The sequence below is a fragment of the Sturnus vulgaris genome, chromosome 6 (assembly GCF_052056855.1).
Source record: "Sturnus vulgaris isolate bStuVul1 chromosome 6, bStuVul1.hap1, whole genome shotgun sequence".
NCBI classification, from domain to species: Eukaryota; Metazoa; Chordata; class Aves; order Passeriformes; family Sturnidae; genus Sturnus; species Sturnus vulgaris.
In genome coordinates, this window is record NC_142248.1 from 23,442,759 (window position 1) to 23,462,981 (window position 20,223).

General features: G+C 44.4%; 2 protein-coding genes across 14 annotated transcripts in view; one reads left to right on the forward strand and one right to left on the reverse strand.

The window, feature by feature from the left end:
* The first annotated feature begins 1,411 nt into the window (after nucleotides 1–1,411).
* INSM2 (INSM transcriptional repressor 2) lies at nucleotides 1,412–2,916 on the forward strand. Its single transcript, XM_014889788.2, has one exon. The coding sequence runs from the start codon at nucleotides 1,412–1,414 to the stop codon at nucleotides 2,813–2,815; it is 1,404 nt and encodes a 467-aa protein (XP_014745274.2). The 3' UTR covers nucleotides 2,816–2,916.
* A 1,985-nt stretch (nucleotides 2,917–4,901) lies between these two features.
* RALGAPA1 (Ral GTPase activating protein catalytic subunit alpha 1) overlaps nucleotides 4,902–20,223 on the reverse strand; it is a 131,625-nt gene continuing 116,303 nt past the window's right edge. For 5 of the 13 annotated variants that reach the window (XM_088167293.1, XM_088167288.1, XM_088167294.1 and 2 more), the window contains 3 exons: nucleotides 17,902–18,026; nucleotides 7,839–7,953; nucleotides 4,902–6,266 (listed from right to left, as the gene is read on the reverse strand). In XM_088167293.1, coding sequence (XP_088023419.1) covers nucleotides 6,170–6,266; nucleotides 7,839–7,953; nucleotides 17,902–18,026 — 337 coding nt within the window. In that variant the 3' untranslated portion in view covers nucleotides 4,902–6,169. Of the gene's footprint in view, nucleotides 6,267–7,838; nucleotides 7,954–7,984; nucleotides 16,961–17,006; nucleotides 17,063–17,241; nucleotides 17,273–17,901; nucleotides 18,027–20,223 lie in introns of those variants that run through there. The other 8 variants (XM_014890813.2, XM_014890768.2, XM_014890831.2 and 5 more) reach the window with 5 other exon arrangements.

Below are 20,223 nucleotides of genomic sequence, written 5' to 3' on the forward strand. Positions count from 1 at the left end.
GTAAAAATCAAGCAGCCAGTGGGTGGAGTGGCCTAACTGCATGAAAGCATGGCTCATTAGTTCCAGTTACAGTGGTTTGCACTAAAAAAGGGTGCTCTCTAGCCCATGGAGTCTATAATTTAATCTGAGATTCAGTGCAACCATGAAAATGGAGGAAAATGGGAGAGGAGAGGAGAGTAATGTAAAACATTACTAAGACTTTGCTAAGCAAATACAATCGGAGCACTTACACAGAGAAGTGGTTTGAGAGAGTGTGTTGAGAAGGTGGGGGAGTTCTGGTCTTGCATGAAGGCTTCACATCTTTCTTCCACTTCTGGAAAGCCCCCCGAACCAGAGGTTTTCTCCTGGTGCTCTCTACTTCCTCCAGCTAGGCGATGCTTCCAGCAGGGTGAGTCCGACGGTCCTACCGTGGCAAGGGCTGTCTATCCCTGGTCAGTGAGGGAGCGAGGCTTCAGCGCGGTCATTTCCAATGGCACTCCATCTCATGATCCTGCGGGCAGCAGGTCTGCGGGCGGGCCGGCACCGTCCTGCCGCCGAACCCAGGCTCGGGTGCATGGGCGGTTCAAGAGGAGATGCTGGTACCACGCGGTGGGGCCGGAGGGGCTGATGAGCCGAGCTGCCAGTGCCTTTATTCCCCTAAAAAGGCGATTAGTGCTTTAGCAAACACGAGTCCTTGCTCCAGGCGCGCCACCAAGTCACGGCAGCCGCGAACGGGCCGGGAGCTGCATCGGGGCAGGATGGGGCGAGGTTCGCGTGGTTTCGCAGTTTGCTGGACCACACCTCAGTCTCGCCTCCCCTGGGCTCGGGAGGCTGCCCAGGGACCAGTCATGGCCGCTAGGCAGAGCCGTGATTTAGCATTATAGGCGGCGGTGGCAGCCCGGCAGCCCTGCTCTTGCACTGGGAGCTCAGCGCAATACCGGAGCTTTCTGGCTACTTCTGGGAAAACTCCTGATGTGGCTGTGCAGACGGACGGAGCCAGTTCGCAGCTCTGGCTCCCTTCAGCGGAAGGGCGTGCGGGGCTGTCCGTGCGGCCCCGGCGGCGGATGAAGGCACCGGCACGAACACCCACGACAGACGCTCCTGCTCCAGCCCCGTCCGGCCCCTCGGCCGAGGGCAGCGCCCGTGACCCAGCTCGGGGTCTCTCCCATCTCGGAGCCACTCTCGGCCCCGGAGCCCACTCAGTGTGGCAGGGCGCCGGGGGTGCGCTCCCCGAGACACCGCGCCCGTCCCCGCAGCCCGGGCCCCGGCCCGCTCCGGCCGCCGCCGCCCCCCGCCGCCAGCGCCGGCCCCAACTCCTCATTGGCCGCCGCCGCCGGAGGGCGGATGACGCCCGGGCGGGAGCGGGCGCCGGGGGTATAAAGGCCGGCCGGGCTGGCGGTGCCGCGCTCCCGCTGCCCCCCGCCGCCCCGCGATGCCGCGCGGCTTCCTCGTCAAGCGCAGCCGGAGAGCCGGCGGCTCCTACCGGGCACGCCCGCGGGAGCGAGACCCGGACCAGGACCCTCCGCGCACCCTGCTGTCGCCCCCACCGCTCGCCGGCGGGGACGGCTCCGCTGCCAGACAGGGAGCGGGGCAGGAGAAAGGCGAGGGGGAGGAGGGAGCCGTCGCCGCTTGCCCCGCGACGTGGCCCCCCGCCGGCGGCTGCGGCGGCCCCGGGCTGACACCGCCGGAGGCTCCGGCCGCCTGGGGGGCGACGGGGCCGTGCAGCGCGGCGGGGCCGCGGGCGGCTCTCTTCGAGCGGTGCCTCAGCTCCCCCGCCTCCGCCGAGTCCTTCCCTCTGGCCGCCTCCTTCCCGCCCGCCGAGAAGTTGCTGCTGCAGCCGCGCACGCCGCTGCCCGCCCCGTCGCTGCCGTCGGTGCCCGCGCTGAAGCGGCCGTCTCGGGCCAAGGCGCCGGCCAAGAAGGGCAAGGCCACGCGGAAGCTGAGCTTCGCCGACGAGGTGACCACCTCGCCCGTGCTGGGGCTGCGCATCAAAGAGGAGGCGCCCGAGGGCCGGCCGGGGCCGCCGGCGGGGCGCACGCCGCTGGGCGAGTTCATCTGCCAGCTGTGCAAGGAGCAGTACGCGGACCCGCTGGCGCTGGCCCAGCACCGCTGCTCCCGCATCGTACGCGTCGAGTACCGCTGCCCCGAGTGCCACAAGATCTTCAGTTGTCCCGCCAACCTGGCCTCGCACCGCCGCTGGCACAAGCCGCGTCCCGGCCCCAGCGCGGAAGGCGCCGCCTCCGCCCCGCCGGGCAAGGAGAACAGCCCCGAGCGGCGGCCCCGCGGCCCCGCCGCGCCCCAGCCATCGCCGCCGACCCGTCAGCACCGCGGCGGCGCGGACAGCGACGGCGGCGCCCCGGCCGTCCCCGGCTCCAGCCCCGGCCCCGCTCACGGCGGCGCTCCCGGTCCGGGCGGCGGCCCCGGCGGGGAGGCGTTCGCCTGCCCCTGCTGCCAAAAGCGGTTCCGGCGGCAGGCTTACCTCCGCAAGCACCTGGGCACCCACGGGGCAGCGCGGCCTGCCGCCTTCGGCCCGCCGGAGCGCGGGCCCCTCACCTTCGCCTGCCACCTCTGCGGCGCCCGCTTCCCCTCGGCGGACATCAGGGACAAGCACCGGCTGTGGCACGCCGTGCGGGAGGAGCTGCTGCTGCCGCCGCCGCCGCCCGCCGGGGTCCCCGAGAGCGGCGCGGTGGGCGGTGAGCGGCAGGGCTTCCCCTGCAAACACTGCCCCGCCACCTTCTTCAGCGCGCCCGGGCTGGCGCGGCACGCCAGCAAGTGCCACCCGCCGGAGAGCAGGCAGGTCCTGCTGCTCCAGGTGCCCGTCCGGCCGGGCTGCTAGGCCCGCGGCCGCCCCGGTGGGACTGCTCCGAGAGCCCGGGTTTAGCCGAGCGAGCCCTGGCCACTCTGTAATTCCTATGGAAAGTCGCGGCTCTCACGGCTACGACGTCGGAGGAGCCGCCCGGTGGCTCCAGTCCGGTGGGTAGCGACGCGCGCCCGCGGCGTGCTCAGCCCACGGGCCCCGCTGCCGGCAGCGCTCCCGCCGAGCCCCGCACTGCAGGCAGCGCCGGGCAGCTCCCCAGACACCGGGGCGGCCGCCGGCACAGCCACGGGCCGGCAGCAACAGGCGAGAAGCCCTGCCAGCATCTGCCGGGAGGCGGGCGATGCCGGGGCGTCGGGTGGCGGCCCACCGCCGATACATCTTCCGTAGCGACGGAGAGAAGTACGGCTGTATATAGGGTATCTAAAAAGAGGAATTATTTTTCGTGAGAAAAGGAGCCTGATTTAGTGACCTTGCTTTAATAGCCTTAGCCACCGAGCTTCAACATTCGTGGTGTTTTGTTTGCTGTACTCTGTATTAAGATAGCTGAGAAAGTAAATGTTCATATTATATCAGTGTCAAGTCATGTAATAGCTAGCAAAACGTATGGGAAATTAATCGTGCTGTCTGCTTAATTGAAATACGAGGTGTTGATTTTCTATAGCTAAGTACGCGTCTCCTGCTTACGCTGTGTCTCTGTACTCTATCAAATGTGTGGTGGGCAAAACACACGTCTCTGGCAGCTGCCCGTTCCAAAAGCTGCTCCGCTCTGTTAGTGGCTTGTTAGTGCAGCACGGACAGTAGCCAGAAGGGCAGTTCGGTCTGACCACGCTGGGCAGCGTGTGGCCTGCCAGCCCCTGCATCGCAGGCAGGTGGAAAGCACCCTGTGCGCGGCTCGCCTTTGCAGGCGGCCTCCGACCCCTCTCCCTGTGAGCTGCGCTTTTAATGTGAGCTCTCCGAGTTTTGTGAACAGCTGAAATTAGGACATGAAGCAGTCTTTAGACATGTTGCTAAAGCGCAGGTGACAGGCTACCTTCCTTCTCCCTAACGACACCTACCTTTAGCAAAGCAACCCGCGGTGTGTATTCCCTGACTTTGACAGTGCTCTGGCCAAATGCTTTGAAATGCTGTTGAATTTACCAGCTACTGGCACTTCAGCCAGTATTTATTTATTTATTTTTTTTCCATGAGTACTTGTTTCTAAATGTGATAGCAGATGGGGCTAAAAATAAGGGCAAGAAAATTCAATAAAAGATTTAAAAGAAAGCTCATGCCTTTCTTGAATTCAGCAGGGCAAAGTGGGTCAGCTGGTGACTTCTGAAAAACCAGATTGATCCCAGTCGTAGTCTTTGTTCTAACACTCTCTCTGACATGAGCATGCAAAATATTTCAATCTCTTGATTAGCATCCTCTAAAGCAATTATATCTGTAGTTTTATATTTTGCTACACACAACAAAAGATGTATCATGCCCAAAGGCTGCAAGCAAACGATAAGTGCTTTATGTTAAATGTGCTTCATGGACTTTGTCATTTCAGTTCCAGAACCTGGACAAATGAATTAATACAATATTAATGCAGCCAAGATTTGCTTTCCGACAAAGGAGGGTAAACTTGCAACTCACTAATATGCCAAAAATAAAGCATGTTATTTTAAGTTATGCATTTTTCTGTCGTTTGTTGGCAACAGAGACGTAGGTAAAATTGCCTGTTTATGCAATTAAATGAGTTTACCCCTGAAGAAAGTAACTAGTTGTTTTTTTTTTTTTAATTATGGTTCTTCTTTCTCTCCTTGTGTAGTCAAAGAGGAAGGGCTTCAGACCACGCAAACGTGATGATTATTACCTGCTCCTACAATTAGCACTTGAGCAACCAGCCTGCCAGAGGGAACAACCTATGCTTTGTATTACCGGCAGAGCTACATGCAATGTATTTACCAGATCTTCGGAAACGTTTTCAGTTGGGCATTCTTGAGAACTTGTGTTTATTTTTAATACAAAGGAAAACTAAGTTGTGTATTGCATCTCACTGCTCCATGTGCATGTAATACACAGTTCTTCTATAAATTGGACTAAGAATCTAATCAGTGACGTGAATGACTAATATACAAAAGGTGGTAAGAATAATTTTATTGGATTATTAAATAGCATGTCTTCTTTTCAACCATTACAAATTTGTAGATACTACATGAATGACAATACATAATTTCTTTTTTTATTGTTGCCCATATGATATATTTACACATGCAGTTAGTACCAATGCCATGCTACATTTTGTTAACAGCATTTTGTTGTTTACTAGACTCAAAATGTGAGCATTTAATTTTCTGTAGGAAAATACCTCTGGGTGGGTGGAACTTGTGTACTAATCTGCGCTCATAAGGTTGAAATTATTAGCATTTCAGGCCAGGCTCCCGGAGCATGTTCCCTTTTCTTTCCTAGTACCCATCATCACAGCAATGAATTTCTATCAGGAAAGTGTTTGCTTGTTTTTAATTTTTTTTTAATGTAAGAAAAAAGAATATACATCTATATGGAGCAGCCTAATGATAATGGCTAAAACTCATGAAACTCAATGGCATTTACTATTGACACCACTTGGAAAAGCAAACATTATAAAAATATTTGGAAGCCAAGCATAAGTAGAATTTCAGCACAGTGATTTTTTTTCCTGGCATAGATTATCTGCAGAATTATGAAATGATACATTGCTTTATGATGAAAGGGTGCTATGAGCGAATTATTTCATTTGGATTCTGTAATGCTTGAAAGGCCATTGAACTATTTTATTCTCAACATAAATAATCTGTACACATCTTGTGCATTAACATTGTGACATCTGACAAAGACTTTACAAATGCAACTTCAATTTAAAATTGTACATTCATTTTCAAATTGTACATATTTCTTTCTTTGTTACAGAGAAAATTGCAATGGGGCACAATAAATACAATGTAATCCAACTGCAGTCTCCAATTCCATGTTGATTCAAGATCAACTAGAGCTAAAACCCAAAGTTAATCATCCATAATCATCCAAGTAGGTAAAAGGTGCAGGGTACAAACTGCATTGCAAAGGAAAAAAAAGGCAGACTGAAGGTTGATATAAAAAAACGAAGCTAAGATATTAAAGTAAAATTCCAGTGTCACTGTTTAAAATAAACATACAAAAAAGGAGTATGCAGGGCATGGGTGCACACACACGAGAGACATTATCCTTGAATGACAGGTGTGAGCAGTAAAAACACCCAGAAGGCGGTGAGTCGCTGCGGGAAGGGTGGCCAATTGCTCTTCACTAGAAAGCTGCAGGCATCTTGCCACTCAGGACTTGTTGGCTGAGCCAGAGGAGCGGCGCAGTTTCATGGACATGCGGCTCTTGCTAGTCCGAGGAGACATTGGAGAGGCTAAGTCTGTTCCATCCACCTGTGCTGTTGCTGCTGCTGGAGTTTCTCCCGGCTGAGTCTCTGGGCAGAAGCCTGCAGAGGACAGCAAGAACCAGACGGGTCAATGCCGCCTTCTGCACTCGCAGCATGGGATCTCTTAGCAAGGGGCAGACAGGAATTTCAGTGCTGCTGTCACTGCCACAGCATCGCCTAGCCCTTTACCAGCTGTGGGTGATGGTATTGCTCATGAAATTAGCAACTGCCACAAATCCACCCCTTAAGAAAAGATGATTCCAGACCACTGAGCTATGGGACTGCAGAACCCCCTCGGTCTGAGCAATTGAGGCAGCACTGAAGTGGGCAGTGTCCTCCTGCTAACCAGGAGAGCAAACAGCTCCAGTTCCCTTGCAGGGATGGGGAATCATTAGTCAAACCACAACCCAGAAGAATCCAGTCTTTAATGAGAACATGAAGGTTAACAGCTCATTGCACATGAAGGGAGCTCTAGGAATGCTGCTGAAGAGGTGGAGTGAATTGGGGGCCAACTGAGAGAGCAAAACATCTTCTCCCATACCAACTTTAGTTGGTGCTTCAAAAGGCAAATTCCTACAGGGCCCACAAGGCAGAAGCTTGAACAGATTGTACTAACTGGATGCACTATATGTTAACGTTTCTTTGTAAAAGGAACAAGATGAATTTGAGACAATGATATGTAGTTCATTAGCCCAGTGCCCAGAGCTACGCTGCAGTGGCCCCAGAGTCCTCACTGCAAGGGGAAAGGCTCTTTCCTACAAAGAGCGTGTCTCCAAATCTTCCACAGAAGTACAAAAGGAAAAGGAGAAAATATGAAATCAAAATTACATTCTCCTTCCCATGCTATAGAAAATTAATACTATGAACTCCCATCCATAAAACTAAACTGCATTTTCATTAGCCATTTACAGAGACTGACAGTGTGATTGAACTCAACTACCTCAGTTGCCTCTGAAGGCTTCTAACCCATATAATTTAGAGACAGAAGCCTGGTCCTGCAGGTGTCAATGGGGAAACCCCTGCGGACTGCAGTAAGCCAGAAATCACTTGCTATTTCTTCCACATCATGCTATTACTGGTAATTCTTTAAAATAATAATGCAATAATCAGAACTGAAGATCTCTCTGCCCCCGTATACATTTCACATATAAAGGGTGCAAAAATCATTCAAAACTGGTCATGATTTATTTTGAAAGATGCCTCTAAAATCAAATGAGGTCATAACGTAAGAAGTCTAGGAGCAAATTTAAAAGATTGTCATAAACCTGTGGTATTTAGCAACCTGGCTGTTCTTGCCTGGTCCCTCACCTGCCTGCTCCAGAGCAACAGCACGGTACTTTCTATCTTCAAACTGACATGACCCATCAGAGTGACAGGGGAGAGAAAGGGCTGTTATTTGTTCCCCAGCTGGTGACAGTAATTTTGTTCATGAACTAGGTACTTCACTGCCAAACAATCTGGAAAAGCATGATAATGCCTGACTCACTGTGCCTTATAGAAAAAGGCAGGCAGGAAACATGCATTCGCATTTTCTGAAATTCTATCTTGTTCTGATTTTACAAGAAATTAAAGCATTTCAAATGGTGGAAATTAGAGAATAGAAAATAACCGTTGTTGTTTTGCACAGCATACCATTCACAGCTAGCGTGAAAGACCTTCCGTTTCAAGCCTTTGCCCTTTACCTTGATGTGGCCAATGCTTTCTAGTGGAGGTTTTGGAAGGAGAAGAAATATCACAGCATTTCTTTCTTTGTTGAGAATGAAGAAGTGATGAGGAAGGAGGAGTGGAAAGAAGTGAGGAAGGGGGAGGAGAAAAGATAAAAGATAACAGGTGTGAGACATGAGACACGAACCGCAGAGATTGAAGGGTATTAACAGATGAGCACAGAAAACGGAATTTCGAATTTCATTATGCAATTGCTGCTCATGCTACAGGTTAAAGAGAGTGATGAGTTAGTTATGTGCAATGAAGCAACGGCTCTGAAATACGGCATCATACTTACCAACTAAGCATTACAAGAAAAAAAAAGGAAGGGAGAGAGAAAGAAAAGAATTCTATGACATTATCCAGATCCAACAACCTTATTAATAGCAACTGAGATACATTCTAAACACTGTCTGAAATGCTTGTTTAACATCGGTGAAAACAGCTAAATAATCACACACATACACACAACTGAGAAGGAAAAACAAATGACAATTTGATATATGGCTTCTGCTCTCCAGCTGTTTCACAGTACCGAATATGTTAAAATTATAGCCAGTCTTAACATGAGACTTCTGAAATCATGTAAAGAAGCAAAAGCATCTAGTTTTAGGCTAGTTAGTCTGCATTGAAGGGTTAAACCTTAGTGTGAAATTTTATCATGGGTTGTTGGATAAAGAAAACCTCAGTCTGCCCCATTATTTCAATTAAAGTATTACTTCACTCGTTGCTTAAAATTTTGTTTCTAATTCCTGTGGACAAAAGCACAAATTCACATTTAACCACAGTTTTTTTAAAGAAACTTAGAGCTATTGAAGAACAGAAGTCATGTAAAGTGATTTTCACATCTGAACATACTACACCAGAAGAGTGAAGAATAACAGCACTTAAAATATATTTAAAGTCTGACAGAAATTAACAGATTAATTAGTAACTAAATTTCTTTGGGTTTTAGATAAGCATATATATACATACATACGCTCATACACACATGTGGATGTTAAACATGGTATATAAAATTTTTGCAGGTTTTGCTTCCCCTTCAGAGTTTTAAAATTTTCACTATAAAATGCTATTCTCTTTATTTGTCTCCACAATTGTCCTGGTTCTGGTCAGGATGGGGTAATTTTTGCAGTAGCCAGGAGGGGGTATGGCTAGGACCTGGAGGTTACTCTATACCATCTTGTGTCATTTTCTGGGGAAGGGCTCACTTCTGGGCCATTGTAGTGTGGTGGAGGAAGTGGTTGGGTATTATTGTGGGGGGTTCACCTACATCAAATTGTTTGCCTCTTTATTGTACCCTCTGTCATTAGCACTGTTGTTACTGTATGTTTTCTTGTCTCATTGCTTTTTCCAGTAAAAATTGTTCTTATCTCTTGAGCTTTACCTTTTATGCCTCCAATTCTCCTCTCCTGCCTGCTGAGGAGAAGGGGAGTCATGGAGCAGCACATGGTTTGGAGCAGCACATGGTTTCAGTGGGAACACAGAATTGGAGAATACCACTCCCAAAACACAACAGCCCTCTTTGGTGCCCAATGTGAGGCACGAAGGGTTGAGATAACAACAGATCTGCCCTGAGTGAGTTGAAAACAAATGTGATCTAATCTGATTTGATTTGGTGTATTAGGTCCAGACTTACTGGTCACAGTGTTGCTTGGTCTGCTCATGTGGGTATGGTACCTAACCCTGTACAAGTTTTTGTATATCCACTATGTGTTCATAATGGTGCTCTTTTTCAGGGCAAGGAGAGGGATCAGGATTGCTTTGTTGCTGTACTATGGGTTATCAGTTTAGGTATAGTAAGATAAAAGGCAATGAAGGTCCTTTGGGATGTGTATTCAGTGTTTCTCTCCGATCCTTACTCAGGCACTAGCTTTGAGAGTCTATTAATAATCACACCCAGCCTGTGGAGGAAAATGGGGAAGATTACTTTCCCCAGCTTTTCACCCCCTTTTCCTCCTTCAGACCTGTTAAAACAGCTTTTTAGAATTTTGAATTCCTGCTGGATGTTAAGGAAAGCACATTCCTGTTGCTAAGTCTGCCATGTCTCCTCAGTGCAGTCTACACCATATTTAGAGTCAGGACAGAGATTTCTAGGGAGGCTGTTCAGAGATCTGCCCTGAGGGTGGATGGCCATGAGAAGCATAGAGGGTGGGAGAGAATGGGCCAGTTTTTGGAGTAATTCTCTGCTCCAATGGTTTATCTGTTCACTTATGCAACCCTGATAAAGTGACAGAATATTTGCAAGGAGAATGCTGTGGCAGCTCCAGAGAGGAGCAACACAGAAGATGTGTGTGCATCTACATGATGTACTTTTACAGCCAAATTCTCTACCTGGGCAGTGATGTCTTGCCACAGTTCAGTGGCCTAGATGGTTTCCTTCTGCACTGCCAATCACTTTTTTACACCGTTGTAGCTACCCCCACAGAGCATTTGCCACCATGCATGAGTCAGTGTAGAGATGGAGTGCTGGCCATTGAGGCCAGCTGGATGGCTTTCAGGCTCTGCACCCTGACTCGATCCACCTTGTCCCTCAATAGCTTCTGCAATTCGCCATGTAGGACTCCCTGCATCATCCTTCCATTTTTGATGTATGCCTACAAAATGCTAGGAACCATCAGTGAAGAGAGTGTATCCTTCCTTTTTAATTTTCTGGTAGCTGATGATATGGGGGGGGTTGGAGTTGGGCTACTGAAGAACATTGCAACAACGGACAGGTGGATTGGGCTGCCAAGATTAAAGTGTCTCAGGTGGATCTGGACTGGAATGTAAAGGTGAATTATATCTGACTCAGTGGGCCCATCAGGGTCATCAGGGAAGAGATGTAACATCCAGATAGGCTTGTGATTGAGCTATTGAGCTATTGTGATTGACACTATATCCCAGGTTATCCATAACTGTGAAACATGCACTGCAATCAATCAGGTTCAATGGGTACAGCCTCTTTGATGTGGGGGATGAGGGTTGAAATGTAAATGGAGGAGGCCTTGCAGATTGATTACATCACACTCCCACAGATCTGCCTAGGCAAGCGCTATGTGCTGACAATGGTGGAGACAACTACTGGATGCCTGGAGACACACCCTGTGCCTCACACCACTGCCCAGAACACCATCCTTGAAAAGCAGCTCATGTGGTGACATAGCACCCCAAAAAGAACAGAGGTAGACAATGGGACTCATATCAAAAATATCCTCATAGACACCTGGGCCAGCATGATACTGAGTGGGTGCATTGTATTCCATATCTGCACCAGTCTCTGGGAAAATGGAACACAGTGGACTGTTAAAAAACCACATTGAAAGCAATAGGTGGTGAGACCTTTCCCTATCAACTCTGGGACCTGCATTTTGCGCAGGCTCCCTGGTTAACATTAGAGGATCTACTTTGCTTGCCCTGCCCAATCAAAACCTCAGTGAACTGCAGGATATAAAGTCCCTGTGGAGCATACAACAAATGTGTTAGGGGAGACATTTTGGATTAATCCTGCCTCAAGCAAAGGCAAGCCCTGGGTGCACTTGGGACAGGGAAACACAATGTGTGTCTCCAGGGAATTTGATTTTTGGGTTAGAACAGTTTGTAACGTTGAACTGTATAAAAGTAGTTGCTGAATGACACTGCCACTGTATGCCAGAACTCCTGTGGATAATAAGCATGAACACCTCCAATTGTGAGCTGCTGGTGCAGCTTGCACCACCTGACAGCACACCAGCCATCCTGCCCTAGAAAATATCTAGGATGGACTGAACCCACAGTCATTGACTAAAGGAAGTCAACAGACACCTTGGAGGGATGGTCATTGACTATGTAAATGATACTCATGCTTATGTATATATGAAGATATATGTATTTAGTTGGAAGATGTAGGATCTGGACATGATGGAGATGGTATAGAACAAGTGGCAGGAAATGTCCTGGCCAGGACAGGGTTGATTTTTGCTGTAGCAAGAAGGTACCATGGCCAGGATACACGGGTTATTATATGTAACCTTGTGTCATTTTCCAGGGTTGAGGAAGGACTCCTTTCCAGACAGCGTAGCATGGCAGAAGGAACAGTTGGTATTGTTAGGGATGGGGTGTGTTTGTGTCCATGTGAATTGTTTGCTTCTTTGTTGTACCTTCTGTCATTAGTATTGATGTTGCTGCTGTTCATTTTCTTATCTTATTGTAGTTTTCAGTAAATAGTTGATATCTCAAGCCGTGCCTTTAATGTCTCCAGTTCTCCTCTCCAATGTGCTGAGGGGAGGGGGAGTGATCAAGCTGCACATGGTTTGGAGTGGTTTCAGTTGGAACACTGAATTTGAAAATACCATTCTTAAATCACAACAACAAAATATTTAGTTATCCAAAATATAAAAATAGGTTTATATATGAAGGCTTTATGGACAAATGATTTGAAGCCAGAAAGTTCTATAAAACAAACAAAATAGATGTCTTTGGATTTTTAAGAGGCAGAAAACATCAGGAAGTGATCCAGATTTTTCTGCTCTTAGATTTGACAAGTGACAAGTACCATAACCTGATCAGCTATGATATTTTGGGGCCATAATGCAAAGCCATTTCAATTGCTTCTGAAGAAGGAGGTGGGTCAACAAAGTTGAAATGTGACATTTTCACACTCCACTTGAAAAACTTAGAATCTCTTAATGATAGTATGTTAGTTATTTGACTCAGAAATTAACTATTTAAATCTAAAATTGAATCCTAACTACACACACACTAAATTAGAAGTGAGGTGAGATGGAGGGATCTGGAGGTATCATGACATATGCACTGCCATGACTAATCTCATGCATCAGTTCTGACTTTTGAAGGTGAAAAATTCACCAAGGAGAAGCCTGAAAGGGTGCTGCATGATAAGACTACTCTCATTTGTTCTGGTTTTATCACACCTCATTGTCTGGATCAACACTGCCCTGAGTGCTGTGTCTGTGAATGACCACAGGAAAAAATGTGATTTGTTCATGTCGGTAAATTTTGATGGTCTTCTGAGATACTTCAGCATATCCCACCTGACCTTCAAAGAAGAGGGCAATCATTTTTGTACAGCTTGTGCCCTTCACCACTCTTATAAATTTCAGTCCAAATCTGGCCAAGTTGTCCGTCATGCTCAGCAACCTTGCTAGAATCAAGTCGATTAAGTCTCTCATTAATTTTGTGAAATGAAGAAGGGAAGCAAGAAGCAGATGTAGAAAGACTGCAAAAGCATCTGCAAAGCAAGGCAAAAAGGTGAGAAAGAGATGGTCTAAAGACCTGGGAGACCAGAACTGGGTAGAAGAGAAAGAACTAAGAGGCATGAGAAAGAACACAGCAAAAAAAAATTAAGTTTATGGCAAAACAGCAGTCAAGTCCTTGTCCAGTGAAGAATGTTCTTCAGAACCTAGCTGGAACCATGTGTGCTAGATAAGCCTATTTCTCTCTGCCAAATAACAGTGAAACCCACTGGCAAAATTCCCAGTCTTTCCACTAGTGGAGACTGAGGCAGAGCTAAGAGAGCTTACCATTCCTACAAACTACTGTCCTATCTCAGTCTGCAGGAGGTGGTGGTTCTAGAGGTTGCAGTTTGCTTACGTATCCTGGGATTGTTAATCAGTGTTATAGAAATTCTGTTTTGCCCTATACTTTAAAACAAAAATGGAAGTAATTACACAAGGCAAATGTCACAAGAAAATAAAATTAAAAAAATCTTTTAAAACTAGTGAATCTCAGAATTAAAATTTAATTTTATCCCCTTGTGTGTATGCATGGAATGCTTTTTAATTTAACAATAATACTATTGTTTTCAGTAGACTAATTTAGTTAAATGTAGATAGTTGATCTGTTTGGGTTTCTAGTAGTCTACACTGAATTTACCATCTCAAAGTGCTGAGTGTACCTTCTCCCAAGTGATTGACTCTAGGACAATAGTTCAGAAATGCGTAAGGTTTCACCTTCAGCCATTCCAATACGAATTCTTTGGGAAATGTCACTAAGTTTTGAGGTTTTGCTCTGATTTGGAATAAAAAAAGAGTCCTAAGTTTGGACTGGAGAAAGGATAATGAGAAATTCTTCCAGCCCTGCCAGACACAGAGCCCTCACTTCTGTATTTCAGCTTCACTTCCAATCACAAACCACCACCACCACCAAGTGTGACTCAGATCCTTCTACAGTGACAAAAGCACCGTCATTCTCATCTGTGAAGGGGTAGTACAGGGCCAAAAAGATTACTAGTTTCAACGTTTCACACCAAGGAAGCAGCAGAAGAAAATACAAGCTGTTGCTCGATTTGCCTACTTTGGGAGGGGGCAGCAGAACTGTTCTGAATGCAGGCTTGAAAATACAGGAATGATTGTTGGGACCAAAAAGCCTGATGCTTTTGTCACAAGGAATATACTATGATGAATGTAGAGGGGCCTCTTCTTTAGAAATTTACTGTAATAAGGTACCAGTCTTAGTAAGAAAGGGAACAAAAGAAGACAGAAAAAACGAACCCAAGATGTGAGTACATTTTAAAGATCAGAAACTTAGCATCATGAGGTCAATATGCCCTTCAATATAATTGAGCTTATCATTGACAGTTCCCTCAACCTATTCTGTTGTCACAGAGACCTGGTTCACTCAATATCTGCATAGAACGAGTTACTCTATTTAGCAGAGTATTTGCAGGTACTCAATGTAATAGAAACAGCAAAAGGTAAAAAACATAGAGGCAACTGAATTGCATTCTGTGATTAAGTGAGGTAAATCTCAATTTCTTTAAATGTACACATTCACTACACTAGTCAGGTTCCTACACATGGGAAGGTGGACTTGTCAGATATTTTGACAGAGCAAACTAGGCTTCTAGATAAAACAGCAGCAGCCACAATCACATGTACTGAAGAGCAGTCACACTAAAAAAGGAAACAGCTTTTGCTGATGTCTGAGCATTTGATAAAATAAGTCCATCTGAGAAAACACAGTTTGTTACTGAATGGCATGTTCTCTATTTGCTCTGATTTTCATAGCTCAAATGAAAAAAAACCTGGCCAATGGGATCACAACAGCAACAAGATGGTAACACCTGGTGATGGGCTGTAGCAGCCTCATAGTTTCTAAGATATTTCTTAGATGAAAAAAATGTATAGAGTATTTTATAAAATTAAATATATTCAGGAATTGTAATCATGGAGATCATGATCCAATAAAAGAATTAAGTCTATAATATCTAAAATGTGGATTTTTTTTTGTCTTCAGGGCAATCATTTTTTATTACAAGAAGCCACACACATAAATGAAATATTTTGTATTTAGAATATGTGTATTGTTAGAAGCTGGTTAGAAATTTTCAGATGACATGGACACATCTGGCTGGGAGCTTGCAAGGTTTTGTCTGAATCATCTTGAGGGTGATGAATGCATGTGGATTCCCAGGCAGAATTCCAGCACCACTCCTGTGTGTAATCCTGGCACAGTTCAGTGCTCTGTATGTCTTTTAAAAAATTCACCTGTTGCAGGGGCCCTGGAAATTTAGGGGTATCTATTTTTTCAATAGCACTGCTGGTGGACTCTTCCTTGGGATGACAGTCCATCAGAAACTTGGGGCATCTGCAGTAATGTAGCTCACAGGTCTGCTAGAACTGGATACCAGTGGTTTCCAGGCTAACCCCAAGCCCTGGAGCAACATTTCTGGCAGCTGACTGCAGTGTTATTTTATACCTGCCTCAGGCTTTAGAATTTGTGCCCTCTAGAGTCAGCTTGGAGGCAGATGGTTGGGTGCTACTCCAGGCACTTTGTCCTGAAGCCAAGTATCAGATTTCCAGGAGCCCTAGAAGGAACAGGGATGAGGCAGCAAACAGGACTGCCAGAGCAACCCCAGCCTCCCTTGGCTGCAATGCAAGCTCAGAGTCAGACAGGTGTGGGGCCAAGTTGACTGACTGATGCTGGGTCACACTGTGCTGCATGTCTGTCCTAGGAAGCTGCTGGCTGCTCCTGACACTGATGTCTTGGTCGCTTCCACTGCACAATGTAAGGTCCAGAAGAATGTGGCTCCCAGGACAGGACATCGTATTTCGTGGTATGCAGACACACACATGCATGTGTGCAGATGTGAAACACATCACAAGCTCCCATTAATGAGATTCCTACAGAAAATTATTAACTTTGATAGAAAGGTTGAGTTAAAATCAAGTTTCTAAAAAATCATAACCTCATTTCAGATCATGCTAGAAAGCATCAAGTTTAAAAGAATACAGGATTGCCACTGTAGAGAAGTATACTCTGATGCACCAAACTAGCAGAGAAAAGCCTTGCTTCACCCTGCAAGAATGAATTAGAGAAGAGGGCAGAACGACTTGGCTTAGAATGAGACTTCTGTAAAGGAATATGCAGAACTTCAACAAGTGCACTAGAATATATACTAGCCATACAAAAGTGTCTGGTGTTGAACATTCACTAGGAATATTCACTAGGAATACTGACAGGAAATGTGGCAAGGGCTGGTATCCCTGGTTATTGTTTTTAATGTTTGTTTGCTTTTAATGTTTCTAGTCAACCAATTTTTCCTATTCAAATGTTTTCATACTTTCAACTACATTACTAATTTTTATACTGCTTTAATTATATGACTTACTTTAAATTTTGTTTACCTTTTGTCTCAACTATTTCCACTAGCATAATTATACCACTTATTATACTTTGAAACTGCACCTCATTTCTAGTTATTGTTTGTATTTTAAAGCAAAGGAACCTCAACATTTTAACATCTCTCAGTCATTCTTTCTGTAGTCCTACCATAATTCTTGTATAATTCAGAATTAATTTCTGTATATATTTTGGAATTGAGAAACAAATTTTCAGATAACAACTTGCCAAACTATTCTTACAAAATTTATTTCATTTAGATTTACAATTTTTCCATGGAAGCACTTTGATTATCATTAAATAACGTTTTTCTGAACAGGGGATTTCGAGATTACACATTCTTCTTCTCCATCTCTCCTAGGTTATCACTGCAGAATGTCTTACAACATCAATGAAAGACAGTACAGGGTACAAAACACACCACTGCCATCCAGTACTACTTGTTCATGCTGAGAAACAAAGGTCAACACAATAAAGTGTTACTCATTCAACAACTGTCTCTATCATTAGTTACCTTAATCCCAGAACCAGTGTTAGTGCTTCATGCAGACCTGAGGTTAGTAAAAGACTAAAACTTTTAGAGGATGTAGTGGTCATTTCTCGATCAGTGTGAAATTCTTTTTAGTGTGAACAAGGGCAACAAGGAAAGTTTGCATACAATTTGGTTACAAGCTTAGTGGTCTAGTAAAAGTAAGAGGAACAAAGGGTTTTTTTGGACACTTTGTCTTACCTTCAGATAAACAGAACTGATATTTAATGATCTAAAAAGAGGGGAAATAAAATAATGAAATAATCATAAGGAGTTCAAGAAATGTCAGAACAGGAAGGCCTTGAGTTACTCATTTTCTTTTACTGATTTTCTTATTAGTAACAAAAAATGCAGTATCCTCTTATAAAACAGGTATTTTACTGGAAAGTAGAAATTACCTTAAAACCAACTTTGTGACTAATAGCCTGGGAACAAAATTAAGATTGCAAAGCTCAGATTTTCAGTTTAAAACTTTACATTCTACACATCTAGTGAGCATTGAAACTTATCTTATGAGGAAGGTGCACTTAAAAATGTTTCTACCTGAACTAGCCTAGATGACAGTAACAACGTTTCCAAGCAGACTTTATACAGGGGATTGTGATAAACTTTGTTGTAAAAATACAGGGTCTGGTTGCTATATTAAAGCATCTTGCCGAATCTTAATGCCAGGCATTGGCTCATGATGCCAGAAAACAGAATAAAGATTTAAAGTCAACTTTGCCCATGTTCGCAAGCATGTATGTTCTTCCAATTAATAGCAACTCTTCATGATGTGCAAAGGTCTGAATTTTTAGTCTTTATAAGTAAGGATACTGCATTTCAAGTAAGATGTTATAAGAACTGTTTGTTACTTCTTACCTGTCTCTGAGGGCAAATGGTGATAAGGTGCTGGGCAGAAAACCTGAGCAGCAAAATCTTCAAACGTTGTAGGCTCTAGATGATGTTGAACAATTGTTTGCAGGTATCGTGCTCTCTCCTCATAACTGAGTTAGCCAAGAATTAAGGATGAATTTATATCATGTGCTCTAATTGCTAAATATCAGTGCATAGTAATTCAGAATTCTTGTTTTTGTCAAATACATATCAAGTATTTCAGTGACTGTATGCACTTATTTTTAATTCTTTATATGACTGTGATATTGTCTGATGCACTGACATAGTGTTAAGTGTAAGATAAACATGATTAATGTATACCTTATGGCTCAACTGTATTCTTTTCATGTCTGATGCAGAACTTCCTGAAATTATTTACAAACAACAACTTAAGTACTGTCTTAAGTAACTAATTTGCCTGTATTCCAGTCAAAATTAAACACATAAAAACATTTCAATTTTTAGGAGGTGTGGCATGAAACATACCTTAGCATTAACAAAACTAACGACTTTGCACTTTTCCATAATAAACAGCTTTCATAATCCCTAAACATACACACATTTAAGACAAATACAGTGAAATTTCAGTATTGGGAAAAACACCTTGTCAATGATGTCATTAAAACTAGCAAGAATATCTGTAAAGAATCTACAGGACCCTTAAATACTGGTTAACAGGGTGTTGGCAGGGCACTGACAGTAAAATACTGCACTTCTTCTTTTTTCCTGTGATCTCCCCCTCTAATATTACTGACAAGAGACTGGTATCTAGAAGTGTTGTTGTTTTTGAAGAACCCTCTCCAGGCTTCTTGTTCCAGCAGGCCCGATTGTGTTGTTAGCACAGAGAGAGCGAGAAAAAGAGAGAATATTTCTGCTGTTCATGAAAGCAACTATGGAAATGGCTGTCAAAATGTAGAGCAGCAGGCAGCAACATACAATTATCAAGAAAAACTACCATGCTGACTTCATGTTGTATAGTTGCTGAACTGAGAAATCACTTAACCTTTTCTCACACAACTTTCAGAGTCCTCCAGCTGGACTCAGTATGTTGAATGAGGGAAACCTTCTCCAGCTATCTTATATAAACAGAATGATCAGAAATTTTCCCTGACATTTACACTTGTGTCCACTTTTTTTTTTTTCATATTTTATTTGCACATAGTGAGATAATTTTCTCCTTACATAATTCTGTTTTCCAAAAAAATACCCCAAACAAATCAGCATGCTGTGGAGGAATGCACTCAAAACAGGTTTCTTTAAAATTCTGGGGTCTGATTTCAGGTCTGCTGCTCTTTTTGGGGGAATCAGGGACAATGAGGAAACTATCTTTCTGAACTCAATTTCATCACCTGTGAAATGGAGATAATACTCATATCGCACATATTTTTAAGCAATTCAAATATAAAAGCTCTACTACATATTATAAGAATTTTTAATTACTAGTGATAGCATCTAAAATAAACAATGATACTATTTTCAGTTATGATTATAAAATTCCCAACATCCAATGAAAGTTGGAAACAATAATCTTCATATTATCTTACAAAACTACACTTCTACAATTACAGAACTTTTCTTACTCAATTTTTTGGCCATTTTTTCTGTACAATATTTACTGTAGGTTTTACAGACTGTCTAAATATTAAAATATATAGAGAATATATTATCTAGAAACAAGTTTCAGTGAATACAATTATTTCTATCAAATTTCCTTAGACCATAACTCGGTTACATAGTGAAACTGGAAAACAGTTTTCCCTCCAAAATCCGTGCTCTGAATTCTTTCTGAATCCAGAGACAGCTGAACCACAGCAGAAGCCTCAGTTTGGAGAAGCTATAATAGAAGCACTGGGACAAGAGAAAATATAAAAATCTCCCATTGTAACGATTCTTAGGTTGGGGGATAAACACAGTATTGAGCCTGAACAGAGGACAGTAATATAGCACAGTTTTTAAGAGGCTATGTATAAGTGGTAGAGGATGAAACTGATGGTTGAAGTCTAAATAATACTATGTATCTCACAACTTGTTGAAAAGCACTTTTTTTTCATTGGGGGAGATTCACAGCTGCTGAATTTTCTGCAGTTAATAGAGTCCTTTGATTCACAGCAGTGCCCCTTGCACAAAAAATACTGGCCTTTGTGTATTACCAGAAACTAATTTTCTATTTGGCTGAAAAGGGAAAAATGGGGTTATTGCTTCTCCCTCCTACAGAGCTTTTCATTATGCCTGATGCACTCAACTTCTAAGCTCTTCTGAGAAAAAAAAAATAACTGAAGAGGCAAGAGGTAGAAAAATGAGCTTGTT